We start from the raw sequence: 16,528 nt of genomic DNA on the forward strand, positions 1-16,528 counted from the left end.
ATTTTCCTGTAATTTCTGACTTTAAAAGGAGATATATTGGTCCTTGTGTGGAAGGAAAGCATACAGATTAGAAAAACAACAGCATTGATGCTCTCTGGATAAGAAAGAACATGGTCAGTTTGAGGGAGAAGCACTCACTGGGGGGAAGCTGTCTCTTTTCTTTGTAGTTGGATGTACTGTGATGTGGGTGCAGCAAGAAGAGCAGCCTCAGTTCATCTCTCTAGGACATAAACTTATGAGGCCCTCTCAGTCTCCAGACTCCTATAGGAAATGGAGGAGCGGGAAAGTAACATAATTAGCAAGGTTGCATCAATGAATAAGGGAGATGTTACAAATGGTAATTGCACCCAAGAGGGTCTTATTCTTGCCCTTGGTATTTTTGATGCTGTAATCTACTCTCACCGGTGTGTCAATTCCTCCTTAGCTGGGAATGTCAGCACACTGCATGTGATGCACGGATACATACACATGCACAGTCACTCTGAGATGCCCACAGGTACAGCCTCAGATTCTCAGTCATTTACAAACATTTACATTCCATATATTTACAAGAAGTCGAAGAACTACGTAAAATGTTGAATCGCAATAAATGACATAAATGTTCACACATTTAGGGAAATGTGTAATTACATCACAACTTTTAACAGTTTCCAAAAGTCAAGATATGAATATATATATATATATATACATACATATATATATATATACATACATATATATAGTTAATGGGATGTGCAATGAGTAGATAGAAGCCATGCACAAGCACCTTTTCATGAAAAAAATAGTGTTACAAACAAAAAGTCATCAGTCCTTGGAAAGGTCAGGTTCTGAAGACAAAAGTAGTGTTCACTAATACATAAATGCTCAAGTAGTTCCCAGGGAAATCTGGCTGACTTGGAGAAAGAGGAGTGTGATGTACAACACAATCTCTATTCTTCAGAAGTTGAGAGACTCATCAGTTACTTGGTCATGTCTTATGGTCTTACAGTGACTATGCACAGTGCTTATTATGAACATTAAACCCCATGTGCTTATATTTACACTACCCTGCTAACATTATAATCAGAGTGAGGTGAATTAATTGTGTTTCTGTCCTACCAAGGCAAGGCTTGCATGCTTTAGGATCCACTCTTTACCCTTACATGTCTGTTCTCCATAAAGCAAGTGCTCAATTGTTAATCGTGGAATATCCCAAAGTATTGTATCAGCCATATTTCAGATAAATTCAGCTGGCGCGATGCTTTCATAGATATAGTCTATCTGTCCTAGTCTTACCTCAGGGTGTCTTTCACGTACATCACACCTCTCCCATTTGAGGTCACTTTTGCTAGGAACTAATAGTGCCACCTCACATCTTTCCACAGCAGTGGCATCCAGCTGTTGTAAGTCCCCAGGATGTTTCACCATCTGCTCTTCACTTTGTTTGTTGCTGTGAGATCTGCCTAAACAATTTCCAGGATAAAATTCATTTCAAATTATTGTGCTTGCTATATTGTAACTTGTCTCTCAATTCCATCTTCATTGTTATTTTTTGTGATTTTTATAGCTAAGTGCTTCAAACTGTGTTTTTTCTTTGTCATAAAGGACCTTAGATAGCTGCTGAAGGACACAAAGAGCTTGGCCAGGAAGGGTGTTGTATGGTCATATTTGCTTTATTCTGGGGTGTTATTCTGGCAATACTTCTCCACTCAAATACAAATGACTCGTACCAGAAGTATTAGTTGGCTCCACTTTGCAGCTTTCCAATATTTCTTGAAACAAGCTACTATGTGTTCTTAAATATCTCAGAAGAAACAGAAAACTCCTCGAAACCCCTTTCTCTGTGGAGTAAATCTCAATCACTATTAACCTCTCCTCTAATTGCAAGAAAGCCCAAGACCCTAACCCACACCCTCTCCTTAAAAACTTGACCTTCATCATCCTGAGTGAGATGCATCCAGCATCCAGATCCTGAAAGACACGCATGGAATGCACTCACTTGGAAGTGGATTTTAATCATATAGTACAGCACCAACCAAGGAACACGAATATGCTGGACTTAGACCCCCTACACAAATGAAGCAGAAAGGCAGCTCAGGCTTCATGTGGGTTCCCCTATCTAGTAAGGGGAGCACGGGGTGTCTCTGATATGGATTCAGTTGCCTGCTTCCTGATCACTCCCCTCTGTCAGGACTGCCTCCCCAAGCCACAGGGGGAGATGTGCTCAGTCTTGATGCAACTTGATGAGCTCAAGTGAATGAGTAAGGAGCAGCTCCATTTTCTGAGGAATAGGGGTGAGGGTGCAGAAGAGGGAGGGAGGCTGAGACCAGGAGGAGAGGAGGGACAAGGCTACAATTGGGATGTAAAGTGAATAAATTAATTAATTCAATTGTAAAAATTGACTTTCATTTTTGTGACACTCTTCTTTCAAAACTGCACCATATCATAATTCTAAATCCCAACTTTTCCTCACCCGGGCCTATCTAGGGTGTCAAATGATTGTGAATATTTAATATTGAATTATTATTTTAGTGAAATCATCAGTTACTCCTTAACCGGCTGTATACCCAAATAACTACACAGGGAGACCAGGATCTACTTAATTAGCCTATAGCACAATGCTGTGCAATAATTACTCTATCCTAAACTTCCATGCTAGTATAGTTTCCTCCCATTCTGTTTTCCCACTTTATACTTGCTTTTAAATCATCTCCTCGGCCCGGTTCATTTCTCCTGATGTTTCCGTGGCCTCTCCTCCTAGCTCCAACCTCTACTGCTTCCTCTTTCTCCTCCCCTCACTTGATTAAGATGTGCTATTGCAGGGTGATTAGGATAATTAAATAACACAAGCCATTTGTTAGTTGATCAAATTATGGTCATGTCAACTACCTGCCTATTTTTAATCGCAAGAATATACATCCTAAGTTTAACAGATAACTATGATCCTATAGATAGGTAAGGTGTGATAAAGTCTTCAAAGCCTCAGAGACCTACAGAATATGGCATTAAAATAAAAGGATACAGAGGGTCCTAGAAATCTACAAGTAGAACATTATGATAGGCAGATTTGGGCCCAGGGGTCCCGCTCAAACTAAGGCACCAGCCAAGGACAATACAGGAGGTAAACATTAAACCCCTTTCCAGATCTAGCCAATGGTCAGAATATTCTCCACAGTTGAGTGGAGAGTGTGATATGACTTTCTCACGAACTCTGGTGCCTCACATTTGACCATGTCCCCTGGAGGGGGAGACCTGGTGGCACTCAGAGGAAGGACAGCAGGTAGCCAAGAAGAGACTTGATACCCTATGAGAATATACAGGGGGAGGTAATCCCCCCAGGAACAGTCATAGGGGAGGGGAATAATGGGAAAATGGCGGGGGGAGGAATGGGAGGATACAAGGGATGGGATAAACATTGAGATGTAACAAGAATAAATTAATAAAAAAAAAAAGAAGGAAAAAAAAAGAAGAAGAGTTTAATACCTTAAAGATTTTGACAACAGGGCAGGCTAACTCCTGGCAACACCCAGCCTACCTCAAAGAAGACGATGAGTATCAAAGATCCTCCTTATGTAGATGGCTTCAAATGTGGCAAACAAGCCACTGGGAAAATGTCCTCATTTCTGTTACAGACAGAATTCTGTCTGAAAGTGGGCAAGTTTGGATACAGGCAGAGTCGACTGCCAAACTCGGCCAAGACAGGGTAAGTAAGTCCTCAATAGTTCCTGCTTCACAAATATGTCTGCCAGCTAGATTAGGCCAGAAGGTTGATGATGATGCTCCAACGTTATAGAAAGTTTTGAGTGACTGTCCAGGCAGCAAACTGTCTCTGTCATCATTTTTTCTTTTTTCCTTCTCATTCTGGTGGCCAAACGCAATTAGCCAAAACACCTTGAATGTAGCATTTATATGATCCCTGATTATTTTGTGGTTCTTCTTGCTGCATGTAATTTTTCTACTTACATGTAATAATAAAAATGTATATGCTAATAAATAAATAAATAAATAATTTTAAAAATATGTCCTACCTTATTCTCTTTTATTGCTCAGCATTGGCTAGTTTGTTTTATTGGCAATAAAGAGAACCAATGGTGACATGTTTACAGAAACTTGAAACAGGATGTACTTAGAATAAAATATCACAATGAGATGTCCTGATTGAAATCAGAGAGTGTGGTGGATAAATCAACATTTGAATGAACAAGGGTAAACTGTACACATCCCACCAGAACATTAGGAGCCATCTCATGAATTTGCAAGTCCTGATGATATTTTTGAATTATATTTTGTCTGTCATGTTCTCTAACACATAGTTAATAATTATGTATATACATGTTTTTAATAAATTTCCTTTTTACATATATATTTATATTATTACACATAAATAATATAAAATACATATAGCAGGAATAACCATGAAACAATCAGGAATTATATAAATATTACCCTATTGTGATTTGGCTATTTGTTTTTGGCAACCTTGAAGAAAATATCTTTCCTATCTTGGTGAGTCTAAAATTCTATCATATCTCATTTCTATCATCTTAAAACATCCACGTAGATCTAAAATCGTCTTAGGCCCTAAACAACTAAGCTTCATTGTAAAACTAAACTATCTGGTCTTCAACCCCATCAGAGACATGAGAAGGAATAAAACTTAGTTACCTGAGTGAATCAGAAATGCAGGTTAGCAGCTTCCAATTTGAAAAAAGTATTGGTTCTTATGTTTTGACTGGACCATAAGTGAACTCTGATTTCCTTTCCTCCTGGAATGTGATTCGCAAACATCTAAATCTAATAATCAACACAATATGACGTGCACTTAACACGAGTTAACTGGAAATAACATTAAAGTTGCCACTTCTCAGGACTGAGGGAGGAGTGGTTGGAGCCTTGAGATAGGACGTTTATGAGTGAGAAGAAACTGAAGCATTGAGATCAGGCATTTATTTGTGGAACAGAGGAAGCATTGCATTTCGTGGATGAGACACATCCTAGAGGGAGCTGCATGAGTCTGCCCAGTGTCCTCTTCAAGTGGCTCTCACAAAGAAAAATCTGTGATTTGGAAGGATTCATAAGCATAGATGTCAATGGCATAACCACTTAAACACATAGTAAGAAAACAACAAAGAGAAGCTTCTTTGAATGTGAATTCCCCAAAAGAGAGGACAGCTATAACTATTTAATAGGTGAAGTAAATACGTGAGAGCTGGTGATCCATGCAACTTCCCCTTCCCCAGTACAGTAGCCAGAGACCAGTGTCAGCAAGTGAAGAGTGGGAGGAAGTCTGACATGTGACTGTAAATGCTAACTTTTCATCAGAGGAGACTCTATATACGGATATGATCCTCCAAAATTCAGAGAACAGAGTTTCAACAGAGGATTTAGGAAGACCCAGCCCCACTCAACACGTTCAAAGGGAAAGGAATAAACAATAACTTGTTTTCCCGTCACTATTTCTTGGGTTTACACATTACCTACTTCATAAATCAGATTTCTCAGATATTAAGCCTCATGGGGTCTGCCCAACAATTTCAAATAATGTGCTGTGTTGGAGAAAGAATTAACTGAGCTCACTTTCAGATGAAGGACTACATGACTTAATTGCACCAGCTTTTAAAGACTTCAGGAGACCTGGGCCTCCCTGAAGACTTTCCAGACCACAAAGTTCATCTCAGTGCTCTCTCTCCATGGGACTTCAGGGGAGATATAAAATAACAGGCATGAATTCACTCAGGCAAAAAGAAGAGCATGTTCTGAGGGTGTCTATAATCTGCCTGTCTTCTGGTGAGTTCTGAAACCGTGGAGCCTGAGACAGCTGATGTCTAAAATCCTGCTCCAAGAGATAGTTTTAATGAGTAAGAGTAGGTGAGAGTCACGTGGACTAGGTAGAAAGTGTCTTGATATCAGCTTCCTGGTAGAATAGATATAGATGATAGAACATCAGGGGTTGAGAAATGGGTTGTTACTCTGGAGTTGTCACTCAGTTATTTTATAATTCCCTATACTTCGCCAAGTAACTCATTTCCCATGGCCAGCTTCTAAGCTTCAAAAGCCAAACTTTCAAAGGTTTAGCAATATTGCCACAAGTTCACGTAACAAAGCAAAACTCAGAACTCAGGACTATCTCCTATCCCTGCTACTAAAAGCTTAAGCATGGTTAAATGAACTTTGCTTTTATAGTTTCCATTCTAAGAAAAAGAAAACATCTTCTCCACAGAAGACACTCCAATTGGTTACCCAGTACCAAGTGATCAGCTTAAGAGAATAAGGGAAGTCAGCTGGTTATAACTACAGATAAGCCATGAAGAGCTTTTCTCATTTGTGCTGACTGAGATCTACTGACTGCAACCAAATCTTCCTGGAAACTAACTCTGCCTACTTCACACCCCTTTCCAGACCTGTGCAAATCTTTATAGATACCCATTACTTAACTAAATAATATTTTTTTAAAGCTGGAAAGGATTTATTGTGTCCTTTCTTTAACACAACAGCCACATACTAGATACAGTGATTATTTGTTTTCCCAAGTCAATATGGACCCGAGCCAGGAATAAGCAGTTCTGCTCCACTGCCAATGACACCCTCCCCTCATCACATCAGCTTCCATATGGCTATCATAGCATAGTCTAGTTTCCAGAAGCAAAAGCAATTGTGTTTGGCCTAGGAGCCATGCTTTTGATGTCCTCTGCCTGAGTCATAGAAATTAAGTAACACGCCAGTAGTGGCATTAAAACATCTGGGAGAAAATAATCCTCATGCACGTAGCTATATATGTGAATAAACATATCAATATGCATGTGAGTGTTTGCACATGTAAATGCTGCCTATACACCAGATAAACCGAGAATATGAACATGACAAGATGTATGCAGATCTATATTGAAGAGGAGGAGGAATGTGAGGCTATCCTGTGTGACAACAGTAGGGTTTGAGGAGGAGAGCGGGAATGGGTGTTTCATGGAGATGGATGGGAGTCGTGCTCAGTCTAGTGTGCAGAGATGAATAGCACATATTTTGGGAGTGTGTGAGACTGTACAAGGTGTGAAAGTTTCTTTTGGGGACAATGCCTTCCTATACTCTGAAGATTAGTATAACTATTGGATATTTAGAATTTATAATTTTGTCCAAAAATAGAATCTGCTTTAAGTCTCTGTACAAATATAGTTTTCTTACTTTTTATTATTCTCCTATTTTTCTCTGCATCACATCAAATTATTTAATTATATTTAAATTTTTACATATTTGATATATCTTATATAAAAAAGAAGCTAATATTTACCTTCTAAAGCATGTCCTATTTTGATTTTTAAAAAACCTTTTTTTTATAGTTTTTCAAAATCCCTTATTTTCAGTAACTGTGCCAATGAAAACTGATGTTCGAATGTAGTCACCTTGCTCATTCTCTTATTGTGTCTTCCTCTTACTTTCCAAGTATCCACCATGATACATTCTAGCCCTGGGGTCTGGCGAGATGGCTCAGACATTAAGAGCACTTGCTGCCCTTGCAAGGACCTAGCTTTGGTTCCCAACCCCTACACAGCAGCTCACAACCACCAGTAACTTCATTCAGGGTATTTAACATCCTCTTCTGGCTTCCACTGGCTCCTGCACATATATATTGTACATAAACAAATGCAAATAAGCACATATGCATATAAATAAAATGTGTGAATCTCTAAAATTGAAAAAAATATCTTTGGGGAATTCTCTCATAATTAATAACATATCTGAACTTAACTGTTTCCAAGGAAATATTTAAACATTTCCGAGAGTTATTGATGACTCCAACACCTGCTTTCCTTCTATAACAATGAACCATTTAAATTACTATATACATATTTTTCCTGAATGGTACTTCTAAAATGCATGAAAAATGAAAATAATATGGTGGGACTATGTTCCTCATTGTTAAATGATATCTCTGAACTACTAATATAATGTCTTCCTTCATCCACGAAACAGGGAAATGCTACCCTCGTCTGTAGCCTGATGATCATAAACATATGAAGAAAGGCAGTGTACCTGCATTGATTCCAGACCAGTGGTTTCATGAATACACCAGCTTTTAATTATAGAGACCGCCTCACTGTATCTGTTCATTCCTGGCCTCTTGTCCTCCAGCAAACACAGATCTTGAAATTCTCCAACCAAGATCTTACCCTGAGACCCATCCTGGGTTCTTCCTGTTATGGCACTGTTCAATGTCACTCGCCCTGTTTCCTTCCTCCTGACTGGTATTCCTGGTCTGGAGACCCTCCACCCCTGGCTGGCAGGGCCCCTCTGTCTAATGTATGCTGTGGCCCTTGGGGGAAACACTGTGATCCTGCGGGCTGTGCAAGTGGAACCCAGCCTTCATGCTCCCATGTACTACTTCCTGTCCATGTTGTCTTTCAGTGATGTGGCCATGTCGATGGCCACACTGCCCACTGTGCTCAGCACCTTCTGCTTTGATGCCCGCAGCATTGCTTTTGATGCCTGCCTGGTCCAGATGTTCCTCATTCATTCTTTCTCCATGATGGAGTCAGGGATTCTGCTAGCCATGAGCTTTGACCGCTATGTGGCCATATGTGATCCCTTACATTATGCCACTGTGCTCACCAATGAATTCATTGCTGGGATTGGGTTCGCTGTGACTGCTCGAAGCTTTGTCACCCTGTTCCCACTGCCCTTCCTCATCAAGAGGCTACCTATCTGCAGATCCAATGTTCTTTCCCACTCCTACTGCCTACACCCAGATATGATGAAGCTTGCCTGTGCTGACATCACCATCAACAGTATCTATGGGCTCTTCGTTCTTGTGTCTACCTTTGGCATGGACCTGTTTTTTATCTTCCTCTCCTACGTGCTCATTCTGTGCTCTGTTATGGCCATTGCTTCTCATGAGGAACGCCTTAAAGCTCTCAATACATGTGTGTCTCATATCTTGGCTGTACTTGCATTTTATGTGCCAATGATAGGAGTCTCTACAGTACACCGCTTTGGGAAGCATGCCCCACGGTACATACATGTCCTTATGTCCAATGTCTACCTCTTTGTGCCTCCTGTACTCAACCCTCTCATTTACAGTGCAAAGACAAAGGATATCCGCCATGCCATCTTCCGCATGTTTCACCGTATCAAACTGTGACTTTCATATCTTTCTTTAGGATCTGATGATTACAGTGCCTATGGGTTTATATTGATGATATTATCATTATGGTCATATTTGCAGCATTAGCATTATTAATATCATAAATATAGAATGGGTATGTAAATAGAGGAAAATCTATGAAACTAGGAAAATGGAGACACAAAACATAAAATAAGGAAATACAAATAAATGGGGCATTCAGCTAACATCTCTGTCACCTAAAGAATGGTAAATGTTGGGGACAATTGAGTAGCCGTGTAAAATTTTGCAGATTAACCTAAGCTAGGGATTATTTTTATAAAGATAAAAATTTTCCTAATATAAAAATTAATTTTAGTGAGTCATTAAGTGTGCCATGTTCTATTCTAAAATATTTATATGCGTTGACTAACTCAATGTTCATATTAATCACATGAGGCATAGAGAATGAATTGCTCAGCATTACACACATGAGATTAGATCTATGTCTGTTTCTTATGCTGGTAGAGTGTCTGTATGAATACCACGCCATTGTCTAGTTTGTGTTGCATAAAATCATCATTGCTGTCTGGTTCCCCCAAAAATATTGCTTTAACTTCACAAGATGAAGTCTGATATATTTTCAGAACTCACCTCAAAAAATGGGTGAGCAAAGCGAACCTGAGAAAACTCACAGCTGCTGCTGTCACTAAACGCCTTCTGCATCTTCTCTGTCTACTGCCTTTATTTTTTCCAAATAAGACAAGGTTCATTATCACAGATGTCTGAGCCACAGACTTTTCTGTAGGTGGGCAATGTGCTTGAAGGCCTCGTTTCTGTTTTCTTTTCCCTTCTTGGCATAACAATTTTCTCTTATGCAATTCCATGCTAAGAGTTGTCAGAAATTATGTTCTAGAATTGTTGCCTAAGAAACAAAGTTCTGGCATATGCATCATAAAACAGGAATGATTTACAATTAGAAAATAATTTTTCTGACCTTCAAGAATTTTTTTCCTTTGGTGTCATTTATTTAATGGAAGAGAGCTAACAAACACTAGAAAATTCCTTAGTGTAATTTTTATCATCTCAGATTAAGTTTATCCATATTTCTAGCTGGAAAAAAATTAAGTGGGGGTGACTATGAAATCTATCTTGCAAGAAAAACTGATATAGAGTGCCAGGGCAGCGGAGGATACCACTTAGTATGCAAGGCTCTAGTGAGTAAATGTCACTGATAGGTGCTGGGGACAAGGGAAGGGAGCTCTTTGTGAATGTAGAGAGTGTTAGTATTTGTAAGTCAGATCTCAAAGTACACTTATGAGTGCATAAGACACTAATGTTCACTGGTTCACTGAGCTAATTTTTAGAGAATCATATAATATAACAAATAGAATAGAATAATATAGCAAAGAAATTTCAAAGGAAAATAAATAGAGATATTTAGTTGGCAGTGAAATGTAACTGTCAATGTAAAAATAACTTTACTGAATTATAAAAGAAGCTCATAGCTTCCTTTAGGATGCAAATAAATAATTTTAATGGCATGAGATTTTTAATGTTATTTTATTCTTTATTTTTTACATATACATTTATATTATTACATGTATATACAATAAACTACCTATAGCAAAAAGAACCATGACACAATCAGGAATTATATAAATGTTATATTCTTAGTGTTTTGGCTACTTGTATTTGGCAGCCTTGAAGGAAACATCTTTCTCATCTTGGTGTGTCTAAAATTCTGAATGTAAATCAATCTCCATCATATCTTGTCATTATCAACTTAAAAATCTATCTAGACCTAAAATCATCTTAACCCCTAAAGAACTGAGCTTCATTGTAAGCTACCTGGTCTTCAACTCAATCAGAGACTTGAGAAGGAATAAACTTGATTACCTGAGTATGCCGGGAGTGCAGGTTAGTAGCTTTCCAAATGAGAAGATGACAAAGACAGTTTTCTACCTGAATAGTCACCCAAAATCCTCTATTTTTTTGGAGCATCTTCTTCAGCTTTCTGGCCCAATACATCTGACAGACATATTTATGAGGCAAGAATTGTTGAAGAATTGCTTACCCTGTCTTGGCAGACTTTGACCATCAACTTTGTCTGCATTCAAGCTTGACCTTTTTTAGGCAGAATTCTGTCTGTGGTAGAAGTAAGGACATTTTTCCCAGTGACTTGTTTGTCATATTTGAATCGATCTCCATACTGATCAAATCATGGTAATGTCAATCACTACTCTACTTTTACCACAAGAATATACATCTTAGGTGAGGCAGATAGATATGATTCTATAGAAGACAAGGTAGGATAGTTAGGTAACATCTTCAAAAACCTCAGAGACATGCATAACATGGCATTCAAAATGTTTTTATTATTTTAAGGATTCACGGACAGGTTAACTACTGGCAACATCCAACCTACCTCAAAGAGGATGATGAACATCAAAAAGATTTTATTTTTAAATAAAGATATTGATGAAAGCAAAAGACTTAAGCAAGTTGCTAAATAAAAGTAAGAAAAACACTCTCTGGCATCTGCCCAAAGACAGAGAGGGGAACATTTGTTTGACAGTGAACTGCATGGGAGGAGCAAGAGACTAGGTGGCTCCTCAGATGGCCTCTGGCTCTGTGTTACTTTCTCCTTCCTTTCCCCACCATGAAGTAGAAGTCTTAATGCTTTTCAGAAGCAAGGGGGAGAGACTGGAATTTTGTTTTTCTTTTTTCCAGCTGCTGTGACTGCACATACAGTTATTGTCATAGCCATAGGTAGGCCACCGCTGAAACTGTAACCCCAAACAGCTCTAAGCCAACCACCATTAGATTTTATTGTTGTTTTTCTTACAATGTCTCCTTGTAATTCAACATTTTCTTTCATCTTGAAGTGACAAAATATCTAGTTTCATCCCAGGAACAATATTTAAAAGGAAATTCTTTTATTTCTTTTTTAAGTCCCCCTAGACCTAGCTATAACTTAAGAAATTGAAGTATTGGACAGCATTCAACTAAGATCGTCTGTAAACAATTCCTAGTTTAGAGAAAGTGTGTGTGAATATGGGAGGTCATGCTTCCGTCCTGCCTTGTCATGGATATGTGGCTCATCCTCAATGGTGAGGGTTGAGTTGAATTCCAAAAGCACAGAATTCTTGTCCTCTGCTCCTCATAGTTAAGGGCTCAGTTTTATTGTTGTTGTTTTAAGGATCTGGCCACTGTGCGTTTGACCATGCTCCAGTGAGCATATGGATAACAAAAGTTGAACCTGATATCTTTTTCTTCTTCTTCTTCTTCTTCTTCTTCTTCTTCTTCTTCTTCTTCTTCTTCTTCTTCTTCTTCTTCTTCTTCTCCCTTCTTCTTCTTCTTCTCTCTTCGTCTTCTTCTTCTTCGTCTTCTCTCTCTTCTTCTCTTCTTCTTCTTCTTCTCTTCTCTTCTTCTTCTCTTCTTCGCTTCTTCTTCTCTTTCTCTGCTTCTCTTCTTCTTCTTCTCTTCTTTCGTCTTCTTCTCTTCTCTTCTTCTTCTCTTCTTCTTCTCCTCTCTTCTCTTCTTCTTCTCTCTTCTTCCTTCTCTCTCCGCTCCTCTCTCTCTTCTCTTCTTCTTCTTCTTCTTCTTCTTCTCCTCTTCCTCTTCCTCCTCCTCCTCCTCCTTCTTCTTTTTCTTTTGTTACCATGGAGGTCACAGGGGTAAAGGGTGGACCTTAAATGACTAGGAAGTGAATGTGATTAGGGAACATTATGTGAAATTTCCAAACAATCAATAAAAATATGTTTTTTAAAGACTCATAAAAGCCTTATGATAAATGTTATGTTATGTTATGTATATGTTATGGCTGAGTAGCTTGGTGTTCTTATGAGAATCCTAAAAGTGAGAGCATGAGCTGTCCCTTGGTAGGGTGAGCTGTTAGTGGCCCTTTTGCCTACTTGTGGGACCCTTCCCTCAAATGGGTTGCCTTAACCAGCCTTAATGTGATGGTATGTGCATGGTATTATTGGAACTTGTATTGTCCTTATTTAAAGGAATGTAATACCTCACTCAATAACAGTTCTTCAAACCTACAATGTACGAAATGTGGTGTTGGGTCTGACAATATGATTTAGTCATTGTAGGCTGGGGGAAAATCCTACATGAATGGTTACAGAAAAACTGTGGTCTGTCAACAATGTATGTATCTATATACACATTCCTTTCATTCTTTCTTTTCCCCTTTTTTATTAACATGTATGAATTACACATGGCAATGAGATTTGGTGTACATGCATACAATATGAGTTTTATCCACCCTTCCCTTTAGTAGTTAGAGCTCTACATCCAGGTCATTTTCTCAAATTCCACATAAATAAGAGAAGAACATGTGGTGTTTGCCATTCATTGTGAGTAACTGCAGTGTGATGAAATAGTGTCAGTGGTGGAGTAAATGTCTATAAAAGTCATGTGAAGGCATAACCAAGGCTGACTACCACAAGCTTATTTATTAAGGGAAATACAAGTGGGAGAAACAAGATTCCTAGGTGCTGGAGATTGAACCCAGGGCCTGGTGCATGCTAGGCTAGCACTCTGGTACTGAACTACACCTCTAGTTCTTTGTGATCTTAACATCCAGTTCCTATTATTATTGTTAACTGAGATGAGTTGTTCCTTAAATATTGTTCAGTCTAGAGCTTAGCAGATGGTCAAATAGCTTTTTCTCTACAGGACATAACACAAAGCCAATTTTTGAAAATGTATGTGAGTAAGTAAAATAATTATAAAACTCAAACAAATTCCTGCTCAGCAGACATATTATCACCTTTACTGAGTGGCAGGAAATAGATTGGATTTATTGTATGCAACAATTCTGCAACAAGAAGGGAGATTTGTGATCATGTTTAATAAGAAATACAACTCAGCATTTAGAATCTAAGTGTCCATAAGAATATTTTTACAAATATCATAAATAACTTTTCAACTATAAAGTAGAGTTGTTGGAAGTAAAACAGGTACAAATTGTACAATGTTGTTTTGTTTATTATCAGACATTTTTAAAATAATGAAGCTTCTCAGTCAATACAAAAATATTATTAATGGGTCCTTAGTTTATTCAGAAGTTGATACACTATATAAAATTTTATTTTGCTAATAATAACAAATACATTAATCCAGAAAGAAAAATTAGAGTTCCCTTATTTATGTATTTGGTCCATTTTTATTAAGCAGGAGCAAAGTAAAATATGCATTTATTAGTATGAATGGCAAATATTCCCCAAGCTCAAAATGGGTACAGTACTTCCCCTATAACAAAATTCAAGTATTCACGTATCCTTATGCCCTACTATGTAACTAAATTATATAAATAAAACTGAGCTTTAAGCTTTTTTCAATGTATTTATTTGTGCTGTGTGATTGCAGGCTTGCCTTGCCACAATGAGACTCTTAGAAGTCAGTTCTGTCCTATCAAACTTTGTTGGATGAGGAATTATAGCTAGGTCATCAGGTGCAAGTTCCTCTACCTGATCAAACACCTCACTTGCCCAAAATTCCAATTTTTTGTGGGGCGTTCACGACAGGGTCTCTCTGTGTAGCCTTGGCTGTCCTGGACTCACTTTGTAGATCAGGCTGGCCTTGAACTCACAATGATCCGCCTGCCTCTTCCTCCCGAGTGCTGGGATTAAAGGTCTGCACCACCACTGCCTGGCTTCCAAATTCCAACTTTTAAAAATACTGAATTCAGATGGTTTCTTTCTCTCTGAGAGAGGGGGGGGGAGAGAGAGAGAGAGAGAGAGAGAGAGAGAGAGAGAGAGAGAGAGAGAGAGAGAGAGAGAGAGAGAGAGAGAGAGAGAGGAAACTGAGGGTTCATTGTCATCCTTGGCATTTTGCCTATCTGCACATGACTGTGTATAGAGTTGCCCTGTTTCCCTCTTTCTCTCCAAACGCTAATAAGTTGTTTCCCATGATGCTGCTGAAGATTCTTGGGAGGGAAGTTCCTCCACTGGCTTTGGTTTTCAATATGCTCTGTAGCCTTGTAAACAGATCAAAATAGCATGTGTTTCCAAGTCAGAGCTGAACGTGTTCTGCATTCTGGAGGATGCTCTATCCCATCTCTGCTCTGACCCTCATCTATATATAGGTGTTGCTTCCACATCAGCCCTTGTCTTGCAAAACTACAGCATTCTCTTCTTTCTGATTCCCTATAATCTTTCTGCTACTGGTTCAGAGCCTTCCTTACCTCACTCAATGCCTCTTTCTTTTGCTTGACATGTATTCTTTCACAAGAGCTCATTTGATGCATTTTTGAGATTGGCAGACTCTTGGGAATATGGCAGCAGTACTTGGTCACCTCATGGCTCTGACACTTTGGAATCTGTAAGCTTTGTTTGTAGTTTTTCCAATCTGTCACAAAGCCATCTATTCAAGATTCTTCTTGAGATACATTTGCCTACAATTGGCAGCAAGCATTTCTCTGATAGCTCTGTTACCTCCATTATGTCATCTGTAGGTTTTTATTTTCCTTTTCTGTTCTTAGTTTGCATTCAAGTATGGGCAGTTATATATGCTCTCTTTTGTTTGTTGCTATCCTCTTATTGGCCCACATAGATTTAATTTCTAAAACTTAACAACCTAATAAGAATAAATGTAAAGAGATATGACTTTTAAAAGACCTCTGCCCAAAGTATGTGCTTTCTCGGTTACTCTTCAATTTTCACTTACTCCATGTCCTGTCCACTACATGGTGGAGTCTCAAGCCCACTGTAGTTAATTCTACCAGTGTCCACCTCCTTGTGTTATGTGGGTTGTAATCATATTTATGGATATCAGAAGGTTTCTGTCTGTTCATGGGTGTGATTCTATGATTTCCCTGGCATTTTTCATCTCTTGGGCTCTGTTGTAACTTGCCGTGTTGTCTTTGGGAAGATCTATTCATTTTAGGTCATGAACCCATATTCCTGTAGACTAGGCTACACTGCCACAACATGGGAAGGTAACTGACCCTTCCATTAGACTCTACTATCAATTCATCTTCCACTCTATGTACTTATTGGTTTCTTAGGAGAAATTGAATCTACCCCTAAGTTGTACTTGAGTGATGACAGCACATGTTACCATGGCCAAATAACTATTGTTTAACTTGAAAATTTAAAGTTTAAAAACATCCCAAACCATCATTCTCTTATTAAATAATATCATATATATATATACATATATATGGATGAACTCACTTTTATATTACTTGAAAACATAGATGTTACAGGTATATTGGGACCAAACAAGATCTAATTCATGTGCCTTTTTTGTTGTTGTTGTTGTTGTGTTGGGGAGAATTAATTTTCAGGAAACTATGACATAACTAATTCCATGATATTTTGAGTTGCAGATTTTATCTAGGCTGTATTTTGCATGTAACATATACTCCCTAATGTATGACCATATCTCATGTGTGTGTGTGTGTGTGTGTGTGTGTGTGTGTGTGTGTGTGTGTGTGTATTC

General features: G+C 38.4%; 1 protein-coding gene across 1 annotated transcript; it reads left to right on the plus strand.

Annotated features, from left to right (window-relative positions):
- The first annotated feature begins 8,170 nt into the window (after positions 1–8,170).
- On the plus strand, positions 8,171–9,109 carry LOC127192232 (olfactory receptor 51I2). Its single transcript, XM_051149556.1, has one exon. The coding sequence runs from the start codon at positions 8,171–8,173 to the stop codon at positions 9,107–9,109; it is 939 nt and encodes a 312-aa protein (XP_051005513.1).
- The last annotated feature ends 7,419 nt before the right edge of the window (positions 9,110–16,528 follow it).

Source organism: Acomys russatus, chromosome 7 (genome assembly GCF_903995435.1).
Source record: "Acomys russatus chromosome 7, mAcoRus1.1, whole genome shotgun sequence".
Taxonomy (NCBI): Eukaryota; Metazoa; Chordata; class Mammalia; order Rodentia; family Muridae; genus Acomys; species Acomys russatus.